We start from the raw sequence: 25,999 nt of genomic DNA on the forward strand, positions 1-25,999 counted from the left end.
AAGTACAAAGGCTCTGTGGTAGGAGTGTCTTTGGAGTGTGCGGTGGGTAGAAAGAGGGCCCTGGGGCCCAAGTGCACTGAGTGGGGAGTGTGGTGGGCCATGTTAGGCCTAATAACCTGTGGTAAGGTCTTAGGCTTTATTTTTTAAAATTTATTTTGGTAACAGAGGTTTGAACTCAAGGCCTCATGCTTGATAGGCAGGTACTCTGTGATTTGAGCCATGTCCCCAGCCCTCTTTACTTTAATCATTTTTTTAGATAAGGGTTTTGTTTTTTTCCTGAGCCAGCCTGGACCCCAATCATCCTTCTTAAGCTCCCTGCTTAGCTGGGATTACTGGCATGATTACCATGCCTAGCTTTTTCCTTGAGATGGGGTCTTGGTAACTTTTTGTTCTGGTTAGCATTTAACCATGATGTTCCCCATCTCTACCTCCTGAGTAGCTGGGATTATAGGTGTGAGCCACTATGCCTGACATAAGTTTTATTTTAAATATGGTTATGGCCATGGAATGGGTATAAACATAGGGTGGCCCATCTAACTAATGTTGTCAAAAGTAATTTGGGCTGAAGATGAGAATGGACTCTAAGGGCCCAAGAATAAACGTGGAATGAATTGAGCATGAAGTGTGGATATGTATGATCATGATCACTTATTACTGGTCACTCTGCAAGCCCTTACCGACCGCCTGCAAAGCACAGAGTGGCAATGTTAGACACTGCGGACACGAATGTGGTTCTTGCACTCAGGAAGTTCAGGCCAATGAGTGAGTGGCCAGAAAGTTTGAGGAGTGAAACAGTGGGAAAGCAGGGGAGCCATTCTGTTATGGAGGCAGACGTGATGGCACCTGGCTGTTCAGAGTTTTGCTTTTCTGGTTACAGGCTAGAGTGTCAGATAAAGAGCTTGCACTCAGGTGACCTGTAAATTCCTTGCATCCCTGAGAACAGAAGCTTTTATGCTGTTGGCAGGGGACAGTCACTGAAGGTGAGCTGGGGAGATGGGGCTGATGGTATCAGTGTTTAATGAAGTCAGTGGTCCAGTGTTGGTCAGGGAGGGAAATAGGAGCACTGAAAAGGCAGGCATTCCTCCAATGGGACTTCATTTCCTGGGTAGCCTACTCTGCACTTGCTACCAACAAATAGTGTTCAGATTATCTGCACTTTCTGATGACTAATAAAATGAATTACTGAATCAGGGAAAAGAGTTTATTCTTCCCTTCCTAGAGCATTAAGTGCTTGTGGAACTGATTGTACCTGATTGAATCTTGGCTTGAATTCCTTTGTCTTTGAAGACCTGGAAGATTTTGTGGTTGTTTATCTTACCGTCTTTACCCCCTTTCCTTATGCGCTACTCTGACATTGGTGAGGTAGCTATCACTACTCAGTACTGGATTAAGCTGATAAGTTTCTGTGCCATATTCCTTAGCCTTTGAAGCCTGTTTGTAGTTAGTGATTTGCTGTTTCTTATCTGTTCATTCATTTGTTCATCCATTCAGCAGACATTAAGTACTTTTGCTTGGGAGAAACTACTTTTGGCCTTTGGACTGTGGCCTGATTAAATCAGAGATGTTTCTTTGGTGATGTCACTGCTGTCTAATTCCAAACTTTTGCACCATGCTCAGTGCAGTGAAGGGTGCAACATAGGCATGAATGTGGAGGGGTAGGTAAATCAGATGGTCCTAAAGTGCATCCTGGTGTTGCTACTAACTACCTGCATCATTTTCTTCATGCTATTTGTCTCATCTTTCCTCATCTGTGCAGTGGGGAAAATGATTCCTTACATATAGGGTTATCGAGATGGGCTTATGGAGTTAATGCCTGTGAAATACTTGCACAGAGTACACAGTCGTTGGTAACTATTATAATTTTGTCTTTTCTAGCTCTTAGGATTTTCATGATATTGTGGTGATGTGGAGTAGAGTCTTGCTTAATGCGATAACGAGTGGACAGAGTCTACTCCTTACTAAGTACTCATTGCTGCTGTGTAGATCATAAAGTGTAGTAGGGTTTTGGAGAAAGGAAGATCAGTGGAAGCCAAAATATTTTGGAGAAGTTGAACTTTGAGATCTGAATAGGCTTGTCTGGGCAAGGAGCAGGTATTTTCTTGATGACTTTCATTTGTCTAGCCATTGAGCTTTCTCTGGGCCCTTTCATTGGCCAGGAATGAATAAGGTCATAATCTCTCCTCTCTAGAAGTTCATGATCTGTGAGATCAACAGAAATAAAGCCTGTGAGTTCTCTAGTTAATAATGTTGCAATCAAGGCCCAGCAGTGTGGCAGTAGGGAGGTGTTGAATGGAGCTCCTCCTGAGGATTGGAGAAATGTTCTAGAGCGCATCATGACTGAGGCAGGTGCAGAATCCAGAATCTGACCTGTGATTAGGGAGCTGTACAATATCCTGAAATGCTTCAACTTCAGATGGGTGATGAGAGTGAGGGCTGGAGAGGTGGAGGTGCAGATTGTGGGGTGCCTTGTTTGACCAGCAGTATGTGTTGGACTTTATTATTGGTCCTGTTCGTTTCTCCAAAAATGATTTTACTTTAAGCTGATTCTGTAAGCAGTGGAAGCCATCTTACAAATAGCATAATGAGATTTGCTTAATGTAAAACCCAGGAGTGGGATTCCTAGATTCTAGAACTATTGGGGAGGCTGATGGTGTGAGACTAGACAAAGACAGGCCTGAGCTGGTGCTCTGCAGTGGGAGTGGATCTACTTAACCCACCATTCTCTGTTCTCCCAATCCATTTAGCCAGCTAGTCACCTATCATCCATTCCTCATCCACCCATTTACCCGTCTATCCACCCAACTAATCACCTGTCCAACATCCACATCCCATCAGTCACTCATCTACCAAACCATCTATCCATTATTTATTAAACTCCTTTAGTAGAGCTTGCCTGGCTCTGTGCCACGTGCCAGCCAGTCACTTTCCAGCTCTGGAACTTTGGATTCAGTTTGGGGACAGACATCATAAAAATCCCATAAATGGCTATGCATTAGAGGTTAAGGGAATTGCTCTAGAAGAGTTTTCTATAAGAGCCTATAACAGGGACCTGGTCCAGACTGGGGAGAAGGTGCCAGGAAATCTGCCTGGAGAAAGGGACCTCCAAGCAGCTTCCAGAGATAATTAAGAGGTCAAATTAACAGTGACTACCTAGATGGAAGTAGGGAGGGGGAATGGGTGACAAAGATGGAGGTGGGGAGGGGGAGTGATGACATCTCCTAGTGACTGGGGGGGGAATGGGCTATGTAATATTGATCTCGGCCCCTTCCTTCCTTCCTCCCTTCCTCCCTCCCTCCCTCCCTTGCCTCCCCTTCCTTTTCTCTCCTTTCTTCCCTCCCTATTTTGGCTGTACTGGGGTTTGAATCAGGGCCTTATGCTTGCTAGGCAAGTGCTCTACCATTTGAGCCATACCCCCCAGCCCTGTTTTGTTTTAGTTATTTTTCGGATAGAGTCTTGTGTTTTTTTCCAGGCCATCCTTAGTCTGTGACCCACCTACCTACACCTCCCACATAGCTGTGTTTACATGTGTATATTACCACTCCTGGCTTGTTTGTTGAGATTAGGGTCTCAGTAACCTTGCCTAACTGGTCTCCAATTGCAATCCTCTTGATCCCTGCCTCCCAAGTGCTGGGATTTCAGGTATGAACCATTGTGCCTGGACTGGTCTTGGCCAATATCTAGACAATCAAGAAGAGAGGATATAGATTGGCAGAGTGGCTAAAGTGGGAAGAGTGCCTACCTTGCAAGCATGAGGCCCTGAGTTCAAACCGCAGTGCCAAAAAAACCCCAGAAAGTGTAGTATTAATTATGCTGAGAGCTGTAGGAGAAGTTAGTGACACCAATGACCCTGGCTGTTTGTCACAGATGATTCCCCCATTTCTTTTCCTTTTATAGATAGACTGACTCTTGGCCACCTCTTCTTTCTTTCTCTTACCCATAGCAGATTATAACCAACAGCTCAGTGCATTGCTAGAAAGACTTCTACCCATCATTGATTAAGTGGTTAATTCAATCAATATAATATATAATGATGGATTCATCATTCATAAAATATTTAAACATTGTTGGGTATGCAGAAGGCCTTGTCCAGCAGTTCTCAAAGTTTTGGTTGTAGGACCCCTAAAACTCCTAAAATTTATTGAAGACCCCAAAGTGCTTTTGTTTTTGTACATTATTGGAATTTATATTTACCATATCAGAAATTAAAATAAAAATTTAAAACACAGGAAATATAAACACATGTTTGCTTGACAATAAGAAAGATGAGAATGAGAAGGAAAATAATGCCCTGGTATCATTATGGAAATAGTTTTGTCCCTGTAGACCCAACCTTGAAAGTTTCTGTGTCACACATTGGGGTGTGAGATACAATCTGGGCACAGTCCCTGCCTCTGTTGTTCCAGGTCCTGTGGTCTGAGACTTTGGTTATCAAGGAAAGAACTTGGGGATCAGCCAGGGAGGTCAGTGTAGCAGGGTTAGGGAGCAGCTTGTGGGAAGTGCATCCTCTTTCAAGGATGTGGGTGAGGTTCACAGTGGCAGTGTGTTCATATTGCACTTGCACTATCAGCACTTTGACTTCTCATGTGGTTCCTGTGTCACATAGCTTGATCGACTTGTTTATTTTCATAGACTCATATGGCTGTGCTCAGCTCCCTTTTCTGTGACTTGAAAGAAGCTAAGAGCCTCTTTGTGTTAGAGAGCTTCCTCATTCAAGTGCTGCACTGTGTTTGTCAATCTTTGAAGATGCAAACCAGGTAGGGCCCAGGAACTTGAGGAGACATGGAGGAAGTGTCCTAGTGCAGGAGAAAGGAGGCTGAATTAAAAAGCATGATTAGTCATCAGGATTGGAAAGGTGACACTTGAGAGTTGAGGGCTTGTGTAAAAGAGAAGCAGAACTGTTCATTTGATGTCATCCTGTTATCTTAAGATGAGGCCTCTTGGTCGCAGACAATGAATGCCCTTACTTGTGTGTTGGTAGTGCCCCACCATCTTTGGAATGAAGTTCAATTAGAGATGTAACCTGAGCCTTCCTTCCAAGCAGGGTTTCTCGTACAGATGTCCAAGCAGGGTTTCTGTCTGTTGGGCCCAGACTGCTTGGTCAGCTGAACCACAGAAATGAGGCTGCTATACTGTGGGGCTCTGTTTTATTGTAAGGAACACTGGTGATATCAGAGGACTTTCTTACCTCAGGCCCTTCTGGCTTGATGATAGTTATTTCTTTTTCTTCTGCGTGTAAGTCCTGGTGGTGTATTCACTTTCAAGGAATCTGGGATGAATTGTGGAGTGTTAAGAATCCGCTAATATTGTCTCACAGCCCTGGGGGATTGGCAGCTTCATTCTTCAGAAGTCACACACTGTGAGGGTGTCTGAAGGTGAAAATGCTTTCCAGGAGTCAGAAAGAGGTACTGTGCACACTGAGAAGATAGGAGAGGAGAGAGTCCTCACTAGGGGTGTCTTTAATAAATCTTACATAAGAAATTAAGAAGCTTGAACAAATCATACCTTACTTGCCCCAACTGGGTTACATCATATTTTGTAAAAAATAGCTCGATTATTTTCATCACATCATCCTGCATTTCCATTTTCCATTGCTGTCACTCTCTTAGAGGTACCATGCATAGGAGAAGAGAATAAAATCCAACAGATAGCATCCAGTGGAGGTTTGAGGGGCCCTAGTCAGATCCTTTAGATTCAGTGCCAGTTAGTCGAGAAAGTTTCTTACTGTTGGAGGCCCAGTCCTTTCTCCTGTCTGTAGGTTTCTCACAGAGGCCTCTGCTTCCATGTCTGGGGAATCAGGCTGGTAGCCTGACTATAGTTGGATCTTGGGGAGCTGAATACCCCTTCTAGGGAGATGACTCTCACTCATCTCTCCCCCAACTCTCCTGTGGAATATGGGTACAGGAGGACCACATCCCATTTGTCCGTACCCCTTTCTAGATATTTTTTTATTGTTATAAATTTTTTATTAGAACTTAATCATTATAGGGGAGGGATTCATAGTGACAATTCTGATTAGACTTATATTGTACATTATTTAGATCACCCCCACTCGTGTCTCCCCGAGCCCCCTCCCCACCTTTCTATATTTTCAAGAGAAGTTGGAAATCCTTGTTATTATGTAAAAATCTCCTGATTTTTAGGATATTGGCAGCTAATATTTTAAAGCACAGTCCTAGTCCTAGGATGCCATTGTAAGACTTCTGGCTTCGACTGAATACTTAAAAACCCTTCCTTTTTGTTTGCTTTCTTTAAACTCTGTTTACTTTTGGCTGTTGCCTCTTACTGTGTCCTACAATACTGGAGTTCTCAGTATCCTGGGGAGGTGTTTTTGAGTGTCTTTCTTTCTTAGTTATGCCAAGCAGCCCTGAACATCACATAGTGCTTACAGAGCCACGAAGACTTGGAGATTGGGGTTTCTGGAAGGGTGGGATGGAGTTGTGGACCTTAGTTACATCTGGAATGTGGTCCCCCTCCAAGATCCAGCTCTGGCAGGAACTCCTGAGAAATGCCGTAGGGTGATTGGCCTTTGCAGAACTCAGTCCTTTACTGTGGCTGAACCCATGGTATCCATGTCTTAAGTGGGTGGAGTGCACAAGACTCCTTCCCATTTCATGCATGGGTAGACAGCTGAGTGGTTGTCAAAGCATTAGTTGGTTTAGACATCAGAACTGGCTCTTGGTTCCAAAACTCTCGGCTGTATTACACAGCTCTGTGCAGTCTAGGAAGCTTGTTCTTCCTTGCTGAGGGGTTTGTTGAGTGCTTGGTTATTTTCCCTTTCTCTCATCTGGTTTCTTATAGGCCCTCATCACAGTTTGTTTTCTCCTGTGGGCTTTGGTAGTGACATCTGATTATTGGATGAACCACATGTTGTCCCTCTGATACATTTAATGGGCAAGTGGAGAAATAAGGAGGTTGGGACACTAGAATGCAATCTTCAAAGCTGGTACCTGCTTCCTGTCTCAAAACATCAAATTTAATTGGTTTGGGATACACTTGAGCCTCAGAGTTTTAAGGCCCCCGGAGAGTCCTAAGTGTGGCATACCTGGAGACCTCATGGGTGGGAGTCCTTGCTGGGGTTGGTTTGCTGCATAAGCACTGGTGTGGTGCTCCAGACCGCCATCAGTCGTGGGTAGTGCTTCCTTTCCTGATGCCCTGATGTTGCCCAGGGGCTGCTGATGAAGACAGGCCTAGGCAAACAGCATAGCTTCTTCCTGTTTTGTTTCTTTACTGCTGTGTATTGAGTACTCTACTCAGAAAGCCCTCCCTCTATGGGTCTGATCTATGTGGTCTAAAAAGAGTGCAACTCAGGTAGGCAAGGAGCAGGTCTTCATCAAGCAAGGCTCTTGAGGCTGTGATGAAGGCAGCGTGTCTTAGTTTTGGTTCAAAGAACATCCTGGAAAGGAACTTTCTGGTGACCTACTCTTTGGGACTTCATTTTTGTACCCAATTTGTTTCACTTACCCAGCCAACCAAGGTCAGGTCTTTCCTTGGTCTGGCTGTTCATGCCTGGAATGGGGTGAAACACATATTTTTACCTCCAAATTGACTTTGTTTTAATGGCCTGTTGCTGTTACCCATGTGGAGTTACTGTGGGCCATTGAGGACCCAGGCCATGATTATATGCCTCTGTAAGCCTTGTAAAGAGGGGGCATAGATGGTTGTCCATTGACCTGTTCCTGCCTCTGGCCATGTGGCTCTCTCTAATTTGATGAGTGAGCATCATAAGCTTGCCTTAGGGAATTGACAGGAGAAAGTAGCACATTTACCTACCTTTAGATTAGTCAGCCTGTAGTCAGAATAACCAGATGTAATTTACAAGTATTAAAAAATGAGTGATACAGTCTGGGTGTTTCTGATAATCTTTTCTTCGTGTGTGTGTGTATGAACTGTGGCTTCTGGATTGTGTGGGTAAAGATAGAGTATTTTATAAACAAAAGTTATGAATATCTTTATAAGATCACCTATATATTGGCTCTTCACTTTTGTGAGATCTGACTAGAAAATTTGTCAAAATATATTTTCTGGATTCCCTCCATTTCTCCCCATTTTTTGGAAAGGATCGAAAAGGTTATGTTAAAACAAATCTCCTCACTGGCATGAGTACTCCCAAACAACAGGGCAGTACTTTTGGTTGGTTTTGCTCACTGGTGTATCTCCAATTGTACTGGCACACAGTAGTGAAACAAGAATCATTTGTTGAATGAATGGATGGATCTTGTTTACATCATGGAAATGAACACATTCATCAAGTATCTGCTCTATGTCTGGCCACATGCTGCCTGCTTTCATCCTTCACACCTTTCAACAAAAATTTGTGCATCATCATAGCTCAGTAACCACAGCATTGCTGGGCAATCAATACTATTTGAGCAAATGTGTATAATACATATTATTCAACATCATTATATAGATGAGAAAACCAAGGCTCTGCAAAGCTTTGTAATGTGCTCAAAGCTGCCAAGAGTCAGGATTTCTACCCAGTCCCTCCCGACCTTCTTGTTAGACCACTTTGCTTGACAACATAGATGTTAGGTGCTCTGCTTGACAAGATACAAAAACCAAGATTGCATCTTTTTCCACCATGACTAGAAGTGAAGTCTTCTGAAGTAAATTGCAGTTTACCTTGAATTTATACCAATGCCCCTTTCTCTAACTGGTATGTTTAACTGGTGATATACAAGGAATCAGGTATGTATTTTTTAATCTAAAGCTAACACTGAGAACATGTTTCTAGAATGGAGATAAATCTGGAAGAGGGTTATGGAGATGGTACTGATGAAGAGCAGAGACACGTTTCTGTGTTTCATGGTGCTGTAGCAGAACACCAAGATATCTTTGGGCATCAAATAGTTGTGTTAATGTCTGAACACAAGAAAACAAAAGTATTAGTAGATGTTTGTACAATCCCAGTGTTTAACCTTGTACCACCCCTTTTAATCTTTTACTTTTTAAAATGGGTTGGTTGTCTGTGTGTTTTTGGGGAAGCATATCAAAGAAGTTTGGGTATATGTACTTCATTGTTTTCCTCTTTGCTTGTAACCCAAAAAGAGACAGAAAGTTCCCTTTGTGTTGGTCCTGGAGTCAGAGACTGGATCTGTGGGAAGAGACAAACTTCTTTTCTGCCTGTGGAGTAAAGTCAACACCTGCCAAGTTAACTGATATTTATGGGAAAAATGTGTCTTCATTTCACAATTGCATTAGCTTAATTCTAGTGCTTGAGTTCAAGAACAGTGTCTTATTTTCAGTTCAGCTGTCATTCATTCCTCCATTTTCTTATACAGTTGTCCCCCTACTCTCCCACCCCCACCCTATATCCATGGGGAATCTGTTCCTTAAAGACCCCCAGTGCATATCCAAAACCCAAGATACTACTGAACTCTATATATATTCTGTTGTCTTCATGACCATATATACCTATGATAAAGTTTAATTTGTAAAGAAGGTGCAATAAGAAATTAACAACAGTAAATAGAACAGTTATAATGATACACTGTAATAAAATGTTATGTGAATGTGGTCCTCTCTCTTGAAAGAGTCAAACAAATTTTAGTATTTTCAGACTGTGGTCAACCTTAGATAACAAACCACCCACTGTGCACATGTTCATTCATTCACGTGCTTGCTCTGTGAGATATATAAAGAAGTTGGGCATCATCTCAGCCCCCAGGAAGCTTCCAGATCAGTGGAGAAGATAAATGTATAGTGGTCCAACAGTCAACAGGTCTAATGTGGTAACTGCTGCAGGGTGTTGTGGAACGCCACTCAGAAGATACTGGCTGGGTGGGGTCCAGGAAGGCTTCCTGAGGAGGAGACATTTTTAGGGGCTTTGTAGAATTAAGTCATACGGAGGAGACAGGTACATTCCAGGTAGAAGGACCAGCCTGAGCAAGGCCAGTGACAGGCTTTTGTGAGTTCTTCAAAAAGGGATAGTTTGAAATGGGTGAAGTTTGGGTGCTGCTGGGTTATGTGATGGGAGATAAGGCTGAATGGGTGGGACGCTCCTGACTAGCACCAGATACATTGATGACTTTTGCCCTGTTTTGAAGAACCTTTGTATGATTCAGTTATTGATAGAACCACTATGTTCCTGTGGGACTCCATGCTCTCATAGTTCCCACTGTCAGGAGGATATAGTGTTGTCAATTTACTTTACTGTCAGCGGTTCTCTGTAGCTTTGAAGTATTGATTTCTTGTTTGATTCCTGTGACCATTGTGGCAACTTGGGATAAGTCATGTAACCTCTCTGGGCCTTAGTTTCTGTCAGATGAGATCATGGGCTTGCTTCTGAGTTTGTCCCTTGTCATGTGCTCCATTTCCATGAACCTTATTTTGATTCTAACATCCCTTGTCATCTTGGCTGCCAGTTGTCCTCCCTATAGAGTATCTAAAATTCCCTGTGAAAGTGTCATCATGTTTGTTCTTGAGCATCAAAACTTAGATCCAGGTTTGAATTTTGTAATGTCTGAAATTCTTCCACTGCATACCAGCTTTTCTTAATGGGGACCAGGGCTCAGTGACAGAATTAAGTCATCATGGTATAAGTAAGATGTTTATTACATGTAATGAATTGACTTCTCTCCTAGGTCTGTAGAATGGTGCTAGTTGTGTGTACCTTCTTTAGGAGAAGTGGTAAAATAGCCACTTGCACAACTTTGATGTTCTAGGGCCCAGAGGAAGAAGCCTCACTTGGAAGTCAACAGTAATAACCCAAAAGGTATCAACCATTGGTCACAAACCAGCTGGATTGGGTTCTACTGCTCCACCCAGATATTGTGGATAGGCAAGGATGAGCTCCTCTGGTTATTCCAGTCCCATATCAAGTTTTTATAATCCTAGCAAGCACCAGTGGTGGATTACAATGGGAAGCGGTAGGTGGTACCCACTTGTGTAAGGATTTAGGATATAGGCCAGTAGTATTACAGTTCTCTTGTGCCTCAGGGGTGGGACTTGCTGCATGAACTGATGTCAGTTTCACTGCCCTTGCTAAGTCTGAGCTGTTCTGGGCCTTAATCAGCTGCCCATGTTCCTGTGGGCTCTTGTAAGCCCTGGTTGGCCTACCATTGTGGGAGGCCCCAGTCAGTCATCAATATTGGTTCTACCCTCAGGACAGCTCTAGTGATCCTGCTTTTGCCTCTGCTACCACAAACCTGATCTGCCATGATTGATCTAAGGCCATTCCTGCTGAGAGCTCTACTGTCATAGGAACTGCTTGTTAACTCCACTGCTATCTTTGTAGGTAGGGCTCCAGCTGTCCTGCTGCCTGCCCTTCTCTTATTTTCTTCATGTTACCAGCTCAGCTGCTCTACTAATTATGAAAATCAAAAGTAGGCAAGGAAAACCACTGGAGGAAGGCCTTTATTTGGACCTAATGTTGCAACAGCAGGGGGGCATTATAGGAGATTGTCTTCCAGTTTCTCACAAAGTCAGCTGAACAGTCTGCTTATTTAGCCAGAAGGGGTTGTGACAAGGGTGTCTTCACCAGTTATGGCAATCCCCTCATGCATATGAGGGACTGTATTTGCTTTAGCCACAGGTGCTCTGCTGGGTTACTAAGGGAAGGAAGCGCTCCTCCTCTGGCCTGATGAAAATGGCTATCATGGTGGCAAAAATCCAGTGTAAGCTGCTTGCTAGGGCAGTGCTTATAGAGCCTAGTAGTGCTTTGGATGCTGGCATAAGGGCAGTTGGCCTGCCTGGTTGGCAGTCCTTTGCTCAAGGGAACCAGGACCCTAGTGAAGAGTCTTAACAGCTTCAATTGAAAAGTTAAGTCTCCCCAGTTCCCAGCATCTCAGCACACTTAAATGAAAAGTAAGCATTGAAAAGGCTAAAGGCTTATCATTAACATTAGCAATGTTTAACAGTATCTAACAGTGCTTTAACAATACCTAATTCCTGTCCCCATTCCCCCAACAGGTGGGTCCTATCATCTGTTTCACATTACAGATGCCTGGGTCGCTGTGGTACAGAGTCTTATTTGTTAGGTCTGGTTGATTCTGTCATATGTTTCTCCCCGATGACCATCAGGCCTAGGGTGTCACTGATCTTGCCTAGTCCTTTTGGGTCCATCTGCACCCTTGAGTCCTTGGCCAGCATTCCTTGTATAGTCTTAAGTGGTCTCCTTGCTCTACTTGCACCCTTTAGACTGTATGAACAGTAACTGGAGGGGTCTTTAAAGATATAAAGCAATTTGCTACTTCTTTCTGCACAACTTTCCTGTGTAGTGGCTTCTTATTGCATCTAAGTTTAAAGTCTTAACCATTTAGCCACAGTCTGCAAGAGCTGACACCACTTGGCTCCTCAGACTTTTCTAATCACACACTCCCTTTGGTGTCCTTCTATTTTTCTGCAATCACCAATGTCTTACTCTTACCGCAGAGCCTCTGTACTTGGCGTTCTCTTTAATTGGAATGCCCTCTGTAGATCTCTTCTGTTTAGGTCTTTGATCACATGCTACTCACTTAGTGTTCTTTTCTGGCTGCTTGCCTCCTCCCTTTTGCTCTTAAGTCCTGGCCAAGATATCCATTTGTATTTCTTTGTGCACTTAGCATTATCTAAAATTATCTTGTGTTGTCGTTATTATTTTCCCTAAACTTCGCCCTGAAAGAGTCTACATGGGCTGAGAGTTTGTATTGTTTACTAATACTTTATCACTACTCCAGGAGTATTACCTGGTGTGTGAAGACTCTTACTAAGTATTTGTGGAAGGAATGAATACCTAAATCTCCCCATATAGTGTCCCAGATAAGGATTTGTCTAGCATCCAATTAACCCTCTTCAGTGAGGATCCTGCACATCTGAAGGCAACTCGTTTAGTATTGAGTCAATTCTGATAGGCTGTTCTTCCTTCAACTGGAAAAATAAACAAACAAAATAAAACAAAACCCCAAAAAACCCCCTGGGAAGCAATCATTTTTCTTGCTGAGTGTTCTGTGCCAGGGAACTGGGATTGGTTAATGCTGCCCCATATGTGCATGCTTTAGCATTTCTAAGAGGGGTTACCATGGAAGGAGTGTGCTTACCACCCAGATTCTCCTTTATGAGATCCTGCCACCAGCTGCTGCAGTACTGTTAGCCAGCTGTGAGCTCCTCAGGGATGGTCTCTGCTGCAGCCAACTCTCCTGAGGCATCCCACAGTCTGTGGCTGCTTAGTGCCGAAGTATAGGTGTACTGTCCCGACCAGGGGCAACTCTGAAGGGCCACTGTAGCTCCAGAGCTGTCTTTGGGGTGGCCGTGGCTGGCCTTGGGTCTGTGTCTCAGCTCCATCTGGCCTCTGTGTCCTCTCTTGGCCTGGTGTTTATCCTAAGGGCTTATATTAATGAATACCTCACTGACCTTCCTCAGATTGGCTGTTCTTCTGGGATCTCACCCTGTAACCTGCAACAGTTGGCTTGTGGTCTAGTCTTTTGGTTTATGACATTCTGCCAATGCCAGGAAAGGTGATAAAAGGCTCACTTTAACAGCGACCTCCTGGTGAGGCAGGGGTCAGCCAAGGATTTCTCTCAGCCTGAGGCTTATAATGTCCATGAGATTATGGCAGCACTCTTTCCTTGACTTCCCCATGGTGGCATCACAGGGAATAGAGTGCAGGCAGTGCTGGGTTCTTACTGGTGCTACCCGAGACTGGTACTGGGATGTAGGTCGTGGTGCTACTGACCTGGCTGACCACTGTGTGGGGAGGCATGTTCTGAGAAGCCAAATGGAAGTCAGGGTGATTGGGATTTCATGGAGAGCAATTAAGATTAGTCAACAGTCACTGGCTGTTTGCTAATTTTTCTTACTCATCTTTTTCAAGTGCTCAGGATCAGCCAGAAAAAGTAAGGGGCAGCACAGGAAGAGATGGATAGTTTCAGAGAATTGAACCACCCTCTCTTCTGAGCGTGATTCCAGACCTTGAGATGGGGGAGGTGACATGTATTTTTGGATCCTCCACTACTGCATTGGGTACTGAGGATGTCTGCTCACCCATGCTCTGGTTTTGTGGTAGGGAGGCAAATACATGTGCATCTAGCTATGGAAGAAGCTCATGAGTACAAACTGCTGTGTGAGAGACAGAGGTGTCTGAGTAGTATTTAGGGCAGTTATACTAAGAAGTTATTTGCTATCTGAAATTCAGTTTAATTGGTCCTCCTCCTGCATTTTATCTGGTACCCTAATCAAAAAAGAAAAAGAAGAGCCAAGAAACTGCAAAACTTGTTGAGCCTAAGAGATCAGGAATCCCTGGAGAGAGGGGAATTGGGGGAGGTCTTAAATCTTGGACTTCATTTTGCCTGGTGGAAATGCAGAAGGGTGGAGAAGGGCAGAAGCAAATCTAGGCAGTGCCTGAGGATGACCAGGGGCATGGGGAAGTATGGAAGGACAAGGCCAGGGCATTGTCCTCTGCCCAGCTGGGCTGTCGGGAGGGAGGGTGAGTCAGTGAGTCAGCTGTTAGCTTGTCCTAGAATGAGAGGACCCACTCAATGTTTGAAAGCAGAGGCTTTTGTCTTTTACTTAGTTTAATTTATTTTCATTATAAGAGTAATAGCAAATCATGATAAAATGATCCCAGCAGTGAAATGTTTAAGTTCATTTTTTCATCCCTGGAGGCCCTGCTCTCACTCTTTCTCCAGAGGTAACCATGCAAACAGCTTCCTGTTTATCCCTCCAGAAATGTTTTGTGCATCTAGAAGCATAGATGTGTGTGTTCTTTTGGCTCTATTTATCCACTTATTGAAGTGCAAACTTGATTGTTGTCGGCATGCTGTTTTGCTACTTGCTCTTCCAGTTACAGTGTCCCTTGGGCTTCTTCCCATACTTTTACAAATGGGGAGCTCATATATTCTTTTTAAAAAACATAGTTTTTTGTTTTACTTTTTGCTTTGAGTTTCCTGCCACCAAAATGAAGGCAGTTAAGTATTGGTTCATAGTATATGTCTTATAAGGTGAATAGGAGGGTGCAGTTTTGCTTCAGAACTTGGTGGGGGATAAGCCACTAGTAAGAAGATAAGGGCTTGGTTTGGAGATTCCACCATCACCAGGTTTGTCTGTATATTATGGAGTGACTAAATACTATCTACAGAACAGGTATAATCAATTCAAATGGCTGAATAATTTTAAAACATTAAAATGTGGATTAACATACGTTTTTTAAAAAAAAAATTTATTTTCCTAATAAGCATTTTATGACTCACCTGAGAGCTGACATAATTTTTCTCTTTCCCTGATTGGATGTTTTAAATGTTTCCTTTTCCTTTCCTCTCCAGCCCCTCCAGTATTGATCTATAACTCAGTATACTTACTCCAGCTAGCTCATTTGTAACATCTTATGATCTAGTTTCCAGACCTTTCAAATAAATTACTTATTTATATGAAGGGACCATAATTGACTTTTCGGTTGAGAAACCTAATTCACCAAAGTGGCTGGGGAGAGACATAGTTCATTTTGCTCTATTATCAAATCAATGTTCAAATAATATTTTAGGATTATTTATTTTCCCTCAATATAAGAAAAATGTCAAGATTTATTTCCCGTGTTTCTTAAATGTCAGAGGAAATTGACTCGAGGCCTGAGAACTCTCAGTGTCTGGTATTCTACAATCTCAGCTGGAAGATTGAGAGACTAGGCACTCAGTTCTGATTGTGAGTGTTGCCCATGTGCTGGGTGGGCTGGGTGTGGCTGTGTAGGAAGCTGGGTCTTTGCTTTCCTGGGCTAACTGGAGAGGTGGCATACAGCAGGAATGAGGACTGTGGGCGTGGGATGAGCTGGTCATGGGTAGGAGCATTTCTGAAGGTTGATTAGGAGGTAAATCAGACTAATCCGAGACAAGCCTTGTATGAGAATGTGGGTGGGAAGACATCATAGTATGTGGGAGGCAGGAATCAATGGTAGGGGGCCAATAGGGAGACAAATGTAGGTAGAGGTTGGATATCACTGAGTACACTGGTGTGAGAGCCAGTTCAGTGATTCAGTCAGTTTAGCACATGCAAGGACTGGTTTCTGACCTCATCCAAGTTGCAGGCACCATGCTGCAGCAGAAGCCATGAACAGAGACAGGCAGTCTTTACTCTTAAGGACTTCATAGTCCAGTGGGTGAGACAAGCAGGAGGCCATCTAACTAGTGGATAAGGAAGAGATTCAGAGAAGGCTTTTCAGGGGTGTGAGCCTGAGTCCACTCTCTTTTGTGGGAGTTGGTCAAGGGAGATAGAGCAGGATATAACATTGGAATGGCAAAATGAGTTAGTGGCAGATCACGAAGGACTTTGAATAGCACTGAATCGGATTTTATCCTGTAGCCTTTGAGAAGTCACTGAAGGAGTTTCAAGCAGGGGAGTTCATGGTTGAGATATATGTTTTAGAATTTCACTGTGGCAGCAGAGAAGGGAGTGTGGATGATGGGGGCAAGACTGAAGGCCAAGCAGTTAGAGAGGCAGAAGTGGTGGTCTGACTTGGGACATTGGCTGCAGAGTGGAGAGATGTGGCCAAGGTCATTAGGTGGTAGAATGGACAGGACTAGGTAGCTGAATGTTAGATAGAGGAATAGGGGTAAGGCTTTTTGATGGAGTGTGATATGGACCTTGATGTTACCTTAACATTAAAGGTTCTGGGGATGGAGAGGAGAGAAAGCCATGAACTGAAGCCAGAATCTCCAGTGGATGATGGGGGCAGAGCAGGGCAGGATTGGCCAGTAGAATTTGGAGGAAAGGGCCTACTGGAGTCTTCCTTCTTCCTTTCTTTCATTTTTTTAAAATATTTGGAAATTTGACAACTTCCTGGAATTTACAGGGAATGCATACACCAAAGGGGCATTTTCAATATTAGATAACTCCAGCCATCATGGAGATTACATTGGCTTTTCTATAGGTATTTTCAGAAACAAGTGTGAGATTTGTTTTCTGGCTAAAACTCTAGTTAACATTTTTGTTATAAATACTAGAAGATTATTTTTGGAGTAAAGATACATCTTTTCCTTACAGATTCACTTTTGATACTTAAGGAAATAAGTTAGGAAGTTATTTGTGAAATTTTCTTTCTGAAATAGATGGTCTCTACCTTAATCTTGATGACCTGTAGTTATTAACATGACTTAAAGCTATTGGCTGCAACCTTAAATTGACATTGGGAGATGGAATTGGCTGCAGCCTCAGTGACATTGGCAGATAGTATGGGCACAGAAAAAAACTAGAAGCTGAGAATGAAGGTGCTGAGAATGAGGGAACCTGGATGTCATGACATTCAGATGGCTTCTTAGGTCACATTATGTCATCCACTGCTCTTCATTAGAAGCCATCACTTCTTAAGAGCAAAGAGTAGAGTGTTAGCTGACCTGTGTTTGTATTTTGCCATGTGATTTTAGAAATCAAAAGTCAAAGAACAAGGTAAATTTCCCAGTATAAAAGGCAGATAATATTATGAAGTTTATTTCCTAAGATAACTGTAAGACCGGTATATCACTCTATCATATGGAATATAGTGTCAAACGCCACTGCTCATTGGAAGTATTTACAGCTGTGATAAAATGCAGGTTCCCATTCAGCAGGTCTGAGGCAGGCCTGAGAGCCCTCATGTCTAACAAGCTTCCTGGGGCTGCCAATACTGCTGGTTACTGGGGGCAAATTTTGAATAAGTAGGTTCTGAGCTGGGGCTCTTATTTATGATACTTACTTTTCTTGTCACTGTGACAAAATACCTGACATACATGAACAATTTAAGGGAGGGTTTATTTTAGTCGAATGTTTCAGGTCATTGTGGTGGTAAGGGTGGCAGTCAAAGCACCTCATATCATGGTTGGAGGGGGTAGGATGACTGGGAGGGAAGAGAGAGAGAGAGAGAGAGAGAGAGAGAGAGAGAGAGAGAGAAAGGTGGTAACTGGCTTTCTCCTTTTCTCCCTTTGACTCTATCTAGGCTCCCAGCCAGCCTATGGGAAGGTGCCACTTACATTCAGGGTGGGTCTTTCCCCTTAGTTAATCCTCTCTGGAAAGACTCTCACAGGCACACCTAGGCTCTTCTCAGTTCATCAAGTTGCTTTACTAATCTCCCAGGCACTTTTCAATCCAAACAAGTTGACAGCTAATCATTATACCATATTTTGGGGATATTCGAGTTCTTTGAGAAACCTAGAAAAGCTGTGGGCACTCAGAATAGTAATTTCCTACCTGCTCCCTTTCCCTCCTACCACTACTTCCTAGTGCATATAATTTCATGGAGATTATGAAGCTTTTGTTGTTAACCGCCCCCACCCCCAATAGCAGTTTTGGTTTTGGAAAGTACTGTTGAGTTTACCCATGAGTTAGAAATAATGATCATGTAGAGTACCCTTTAAGTTTGGCACTCTGAAAGTACAAGTTTCTGAGACAGGCATTTGGAATGTCAGACTTGCAGCAGGAGTGGTGGGCATGTGTGAGCCACTGCTGTTTCATAGGCAAGAATTGACAGGGATTGTGAGGACAACTATGATCACCTCTAATATTCCCAGATTGCTGGATAGTTTTGTGTCACTAGGGGTGTTTGTTGGTAATAATGCTTTTAATGTTAAAGATTCAAACACAGTAGGTTAGTGAGTGAGTGAGAAATGAGTCACGGTAAAAATGGCACCAAACAAGATGGGGTGGTCTGAGGTATACATAAATCCAGTGTGTGCAGCACCCGAGCTGGGCAGGATGTGCTCTTGGTAGGTTGAGTGCTCTTGGTAGTTGATTGCCTTAGGAAATGTATGATTTGAAGCAGCATTTGTTTTATGGCCACATCAACTTCATGGGGCATTCCTGAGGCAGTTTTCACTTTTGTGTTCATAATGAGCTTATCTAAGACCTGGTGGATTGGAGGGGAAGCCCTCTTCAGACTGGCTTAGAAATGTCAAAGCAGGCTTTGGAAATCCACTGGGGTTCTTGAATGGTGTTTACTGCAGTGTGCTCTTAAGGTTTAATTTTTTATGATTGGTATTACTTTGTCCTCATCCTGAGGTGGTCAGGAGGCCACTAGATATGTCATTTCACTTGTAAATATTTCAGCATAGGCTGTATGTCTCAAAGAATAAACCTTTTTTTTTTTTTGAAAACATACTATTATCAGTATTATACTATTATTACCTAAAATATTAGTTGTACTTACTTAATATCATCAGATTTCTAGTCCTTGTTAATGCTTCCCTATGTGTGTGTATTATGTACATGTTTTTTTGAGGTACTGGGATTTGTGCTCAGGGCCTTGCATTTACTAGGCAAGTGCTTTACCACTCGGGCATGCCCCCAGTCATTTTGCTTTTAGTTTGTCTCTCACATAGGTTCTCAACACTGTTGCCCAGGCTGGCCTTGGACCTCTGCCTCCTTTGAGATTATAGGCATGCACATCCATTTCTGGCCTTTATATGTTTATAATTTTACAAGTGTCTTTTCTGTTTGGATTGAGATTCAATTAGTTGATTTGTATTTAAAGTCTATTTTAAAGTGTAGGTTCCTCTTCCATCTTTCTATTCTTTGATTTTTCCAAAGGGAGCTTTTAGTTTTTATTTCAGTTTTTATTTTTTAATGAAGGGTATATGCCTAAGTGTAGTCTTTGCATTTCTGCTTTTTTTCTTCCCCCCCCTGCAGTGCTGGGATCAAACCCAGGTTTGTCTGTTGTAGTTATTACTATTTCACTCAAATTTCTCAACTTTGTTCAGTGGGAACTTCTTAGGTTGGTGCCTTAGGCCTTTTGACCTGACACTTTATCTGTGGGTTTCTCCCAGAACTACTCACAACAAGGCAGCTGTCCTTTCCCATCGCCAGGGCTGGATAGCCCAGGAGAGAGCCAGCAAGACAGAAGTTACAGTGTTTTGTAATCAGCCCCTAGAGTGATAGACCATCACTTGGGAGTGTTTTTGTTCTGGTTGTTGAAGGTGATTAGGTTCAGCTCACACTTGAGAGGAGGAGGTCACACGGGCATGAGCACTGGTGATCATTTGGAAGTTGCCTGTCACAGTTCTTATAATCTTCGATAGCAGTCCTGTTTTCTTGTGTCAGGATTTGGATTGAATTGTTTCTTCAAGGTGCCCTGCTTTCCTTTTGTGGAAAATTGTATTTAGAGGCTTCACTTTAAGGATAAAATTCTGGGTCTCATTTTCAGTGGACAAAACTAGGGAGTACAGGTCGAATATCCCTTATCTGAAATACTTGGGACCAGAGTGTTTCAGAGTTAACATATTTTTTGGATTTTGGAATATTTAAATATGCAAGCATTCATATGTACATTTACAAAAGTTGTGAATTTTGGACCATTTTGAATTTGGGGTTTTCAGGTTACGGATGCTCAGCCTGTGTCCCTCCCTCTCTTCCTTCTTTTCTTCCTCCCTCCCACCCTCCCTTCCTTCCTTCCCTTTTTCAAAGAAAATTTGTGCTACTATTTCCTATTCAGAATCAGAGCTATAGAGTTTTTACTTATCCTTGGCAGTCTTATATTTATATCTCTATTCAATCATGCAAGGGCTACTGTCAGTGGCTCCCAGTGATACCAACATAACTATTAATGTATCACTCACAATGAACAGACAAAAATCTCAGAATAAGAGATATTTCTTATCTGATTCATAAAGCTTGAGGCTACCCTCACTACATTGTGTAATCTGACTCCTCCATGCAGTCAAGCTTGAGATAGGGTCTCCCTATGTCCTACAGTTTGACTTATTGCTTTGATGTAGTTTTGAGTTTTAGTTGTTTAAAAATAATTTTATTTTTATGTACATTAGTTTCATCATTCTGTATGGATCAAGTTATATTCAAAGAAATTCAACTACTATTCCTGCCCCTTCTCCATTTTCTTCTTTCTCCATAGGTAGCCTTTTGAAGAATACTTGGGCTATCGTTTTTATTTTTACAAATACATGGTAATATTCTATGTAAGAAATTTTTTTTTACCAAAAAACTCATTGATAGTTAAAAATATCATGCCAACAGTGCATGGAATACTACTAAACAGTCTACCTTAGCCTCACAGTGCACTGTGCAGTACAGTGTAGAGTGTGATTTGTTCACCCTGTGATCACGTGGCTGCCCGAGAGTCACAGCTGGCTGCTGTTGCCTTGCATCAGCAGAGAGAACTGGACTGCATGTCAATGGCAGAATGCAAGATATGGTTTCTACTAAATACATATCACTTACACCATCATTTAGTCCAAAAATCGAAAGTCAGACCATGGAAAGGCTGGGACTGCCTCTGCTCCTCTGTACCTTGCACTTTACTTCACCATATTGTCATCCTAGTGGCTGTGCCATAGCAGTTTATAGAGATCTTCCTCATTCCTTTTTCATTGGCATGATGCTCTGTTGTGTACATATGTGGTCCTTTGTTCTAGATAACTATACTCTTAGGCGTTTTCTTGACTTTTCTGTTGCTTTGTGAGAAATGCCATTTCTAGTGGATGTAACAAGATGATGAGAGGAGAGCATTACCCTGGCTGGTCCAGCTCCTTTTTTTTCAAGTTTCATACTAGTGTCTTTTTCTCTGTAACCAGGTGAGTAGTGCTGCTTTTTCATGAGGCACAGACTTTCATGGTTCCTGTCATTTCATTTTCTTTCTTTCTGTCTTCCAGTTAGAAATTCTTCTAGATTTTGGCAACAACTTTTCACTTATAGCTTCTGATGGTGGCTTCTATTTTGCGTGTCTTCATGTTATATGCATTAGTAAGGATTTAGTGCGATCAGGGATTAATCTTCAGCTGCCATTTAAAATAGCCATGGGTGTGAAAAGTAGACAAAAGAGGTGTTTTAAAATTTTTTGAAATAATCTTTTCTAACTTATATTTTATTTGTGTTGCAGAGAAAAGGATTTGGAGGCCAAGTTCATTATTCAAATGGAGAAAAGCAAAACAACAATCACAAACTTAAAGGCAAGTAGTGACCTGGTCCTGCTCCAGTTCCATGGACCCTATGCTTGCTATACTGTTGGGGTGATGTGGATAAAGGAAAGAAACATGCCTGCCACCTCTATACCCCTCTTTCTACAGTTTAGTTAGCCACACCAGACTCTTGGCTGGGGCTAAGTCCTAAGGCAGAAGATTCCTGTTTCCATTCTCATCTCTGGTTTCATTTGTTCTAGAAGCCAGACCCATGCTGTGTCTTTGTGATGGAGGCTTAGCCTGGCCGTTGACTGCATTCTGTAAAACACTGAGGAAGTTTCAGCCCTAGATTTGTTTCCATCTTTAATGAAAAGTTTCATGGTTTGAAATCCTTGAAGGAAATCTGATAGCTGTTATTCAAAACTCAGGAGATGAAAGATTTAAACACAAACAAGCAGAAAAACCCTGCAATTCTTTGAAAAAAAAAAAAACCAAACAAAAAAACAGAAGAAAGCTCAGGGCTGTCAGAGTGGCTCAAGTGGTAGAGCATCTGTGTACCGAGTGTGCGAAGCCCTGAGTTCAAGCCCCAGTAGTGCAAAAAAAAAAGAAGAAAACCTAAAATTTTCAAAATGGCAAGTTCTTCCTTTTGCATTTTAAATACCTGATTTTTTCTTTGATCAGTATATTTGTTGATGAATGCTTTTCATTCAGGAGGGAGGGAAACAAAGGTATAAACTTAATAGCGTGGAAGTCACGTGATCATGCACTTTATGGCTTAGCTCCTTTCTCCTTCCATAGTTGTCATTAACTGATAGATTTGGTTTTCTGAAGGTTGCTGCTCCATGGCCAAGTGCAAATCCTCTCCAGTTCATGTCTGAGGAATAGATTTCTATTAATTTGTGGCCCAAGGGGGTGCACACTATGAGATCCTCTTTCAAAGTAGTGCAACTTGATCTGCAGAGATTGAAGTGGAGATCCTCCTATCTTCTATTTGGGCCATGTGCTGGATAATTTGATAGGCCTCCTTTGGGGTTCTGGTATCCCTTGGCCTGAGGCATTCCCCAATGGAATTTTCTTCTGCCTGCATTTACACAGTCCTTGTGTGCTGGTGCACATGGATTCTTTCCTCCCTCAGCTTTCTTCATTCTCTTAGGTTCCTTCCAGACCTCACTTGACTGTTCCCTGCTGTTAGCTACCTTGCTTCATGTATCTTGTATGCTTTGTAAACTTTGGTGAAAGGATCCCTGGCTTTGGATGAGCCCCTTTTCTCTATGCATCATGGAATCCATTTGCCCCGATTACTCTGTTGCTTTTTGTGTTTTACAAACATTTCCTCCTCTGATGCTTGAGTAACCAGAATAGATGACCATATTTTGAGTGTTTTAATATATTGCTATCTTAATGGTTAATTTTTAAATAATTGCTTCTTTATAATATGTGAATCATGTTTAAACATATGGTGTTCACTGAAGCTATTTAGCCTATGTATAAGGAACTGTGTGAGGCTTTTGGGCATATGAAGTTTTCTACTTTTTTTGGCAGTACTGGAGATTAAACTCAAGGCCTTAGGTTTGGGAAGTAGGCTTTGCCACTTGAGCAAGTGTCTAGCCCTTTTTATTTTAGTTGTGTTGTTTTGGATCTTATATTTTTCCTCAGGACTGGCCTCAGACCATGATCCTCCAATTTTTCTTCCCAGTATCTGGGATCATAGGTGCATGCCACCATGCCTGGCTTGTTTCTTGAGATGTTAACATGGGGTCTTGCTAAATCTTTCCCCTTGCTATTTTCACACCTTAACCCCCCCGAACTCTACCTCTCTAGTAGCTGGGAGTACAGCAATGTACCACCACACCTGGCCCATACATAAAGATTTTTAAACATGGTTTTTGGGTTTAAGGTAAGCATATAGCGTGGTAGATAATGTTGGCAATAATGGCGCCGATAGGTTTCAGTTCTTACTGCACCCTTAAGCTTCTGTTTTCCAGGGTCACAGTCCTGCCTCCCAGGGTCACAGTCCTGCCTCAAGTCTAGCCTGAGTCCTCCTTCTGCCCCAACCTCCAATCAGCATGAACCATAAGATCCTAACCAGTCAGATCATGCCGAGTCTCACTGAGGGGTATTTAAGCCCCTGCCCCTCTCTCCCTCTCTCTCTTGGCTCTCTCTGCTCTCTCCCTCTCCCACCCGGCAATAAAGAATCTCTTGGCCAGATCGCTCCTCTCCACATGAGAGAGAGCATGATCTGACTGGTTAGGATCTTATGGTTCATGCTGATTGGAGGTTGGGGCAGAAGGAGGACTCAGGCTAGATTTGAGGCAGGACTGTGACCCTGGGAAACGGAAGCTTAAGGGTGCAGTAAGAACTGAAACCTATCTGCGCCATTATTGCCAACAGATAAGACATTTGTAAACATCTGTAGTGAACTCACACTGTGTTGTGTCCCAGAAGGGTTTGAATTCTCAAGGGGGGAAAATTACTTCTGGATGGAGTGCCCCTGGAAAGCTTCATGGAAGAGGAGACATCTGACCTGGAGTTTTCAAGGGAGGCACCAAATTGCACAACGCTGAGTGTTGCCAGTCCCATCATAGTCTGGAGTTGTGCAGTGTCTAGTTCTGGTGGGTTCAAGCAGAGCGAACAGTAAAATATCATTGAAGATGGGGAAACAGAATCTGACTAGAGTGTGTTCATGTAAGTTAATCTAAATATAAAAGCAAGAGAAGTAGCCCTGGGTCATTGCATAGAGAAAAGTGGGTTTCTGGGAGCTTAGGTTGTATTTAAGATTTATTTATTTTTTTGTAGGGAGACCAATAGGAAGTAAATGCTTCTTAGCTCAGTGTATAAATATGAAAAATGGTCATCATTTTATATTTTTAGGGACAGATTTTTTTGTTTCCCTAAATTGGGCCACTTGTCAAATGACAGTATTCTTTATTATTACTATTATTATTTTTGTTATATTTACATTTTTATAATTATTACCATCATACTTATCTCTTTCTAGATACCAGAAGGAGGGACTGGAGACTCAGGAAGAGAACGATCCAAGACCTTTACCTATGATTTTTCTTTTTATTCTGCTGACATAAAGAGTCCAGATTATATCTCTCAAGAAATGGTATGATGTGGTACTTTCAAAATCTTTGTTATTTTCTTAATGAGAAAATCATGTCTACCTTAAAATACTTTAAAGCATCTTGCTGTTTTTTTCTGAATATAGTTCATATGAAATTAGCTTTTGCTAATTTAGCTTTTTGATTGTTACATAGGACCATTTACTTAAGCCTGAGAAAAATTCAGTTCTCAAAAGACTGTTTTTTTTTTTTTTTAACCTTTGAATTATGAACAAAATTTTAATTGATTTCAAAACTTGGTCATGATGACTGTTTTGAAGGAGCTCCACAAATAAAACAATTTGGAATGATGTTTGTATGTTTAAGCCTGGCAAATCAGCCAGTTAACCTTGAGTCCTGATCTGATACAGAGCTTAGGAAGTAAACTTCAAGACCAAGTCGCATTTTCCCTACTTTCATGGATCATTGTAGGTTCCAGAAAGGATCTCAGAAAGAAAGAAGGCTTTGTCTAGATTTTTCTAGAACCTAGAATGATGCTGGAATTTGCCCTAGAGACCTTCTCGATATTTTTTTAAGGGCCAAAATATAGATGTGAACTGAGCACGTATGAACAGACATAAGGGTGCCCCAAGGGACCACTGATGGTGACATTTCATGTGAGTAGAAGGCCAGGTATATTTCCTTGGGTAGGGAATGGCTGAGTGTTTGAGCAGAGGAGGAGAGCACTAGCATAGGTGAAAGAATGTAGGCTTCATTGCTGGGCCTCTTCCTGGCTTGCCAACAGCTTCTTTAGATATGTTGCTTCAGGTCTCCAGACTTGACAGAATTCCTGTCCTGCTTTTCCTGAGTTTTAATCCATGCATTGGATTACATTCTGAAAAGTAGAGCATGAAAAAGTTCTAGTGCTTTAGACCCTGAATGTGTCTGTACAGCAGTCAGCCGAATTGCCTGGAATTTGTTAGAAATGTGGAATCTCAGGACCTGTTCTACACCTCCTGAATCAAAAGTTGTTTTATTACTTTTTGTTGTTGGTAATAAGATCCCCAGTGGTTTGCATGTACCTTAACAGTTAAGAAATGTAGTTGGTTTAGAAGTATAGGTGAAGATTGACTTTCTGTGGCAGTGTAATTATTGAAGTTGGAGGACTGG

General features: G+C 42.3%; 1 protein-coding gene across 12 annotated transcripts in view; it reads left to right on the plus strand.

The window, feature by feature from the left end:
- Positions 1 to 25,999, plus strand: part of Kif16b (kinesin family member 16B) — a 304,402-nt gene that overhangs the window by 25,591 nt on the left and 252,812 nt on the right. For all 12 annotated transcript variants that reach the window (XM_074074285.1, XM_074074287.1, XM_074074288.1 and 9 more), the window contains 2 exons: positions 21,764 to 21,833; positions 24,781 to 24,894. In XM_074074285.1, the coding sequence (XP_073930386.1) occupies positions 21,798 to 21,833; positions 24,781 to 24,894 (150 nt within the window). In that variant the 5' untranslated portion in view covers positions 21,764 to 21,797. The remainder of the gene's footprint in view (positions 1 to 21,763; positions 21,834 to 24,780; positions 24,895 to 25,999) is intronic.

The sequence above is a fragment of the Castor canadensis genome, chromosome 5, assembly GCF_047511655.1.
Source record: "Castor canadensis chromosome 5, mCasCan1.hap1v2, whole genome shotgun sequence".
Classification (NCBI taxonomy): domain Eukaryota; kingdom Metazoa; phylum Chordata; class Mammalia; order Rodentia; family Castoridae; genus Castor; species Castor canadensis.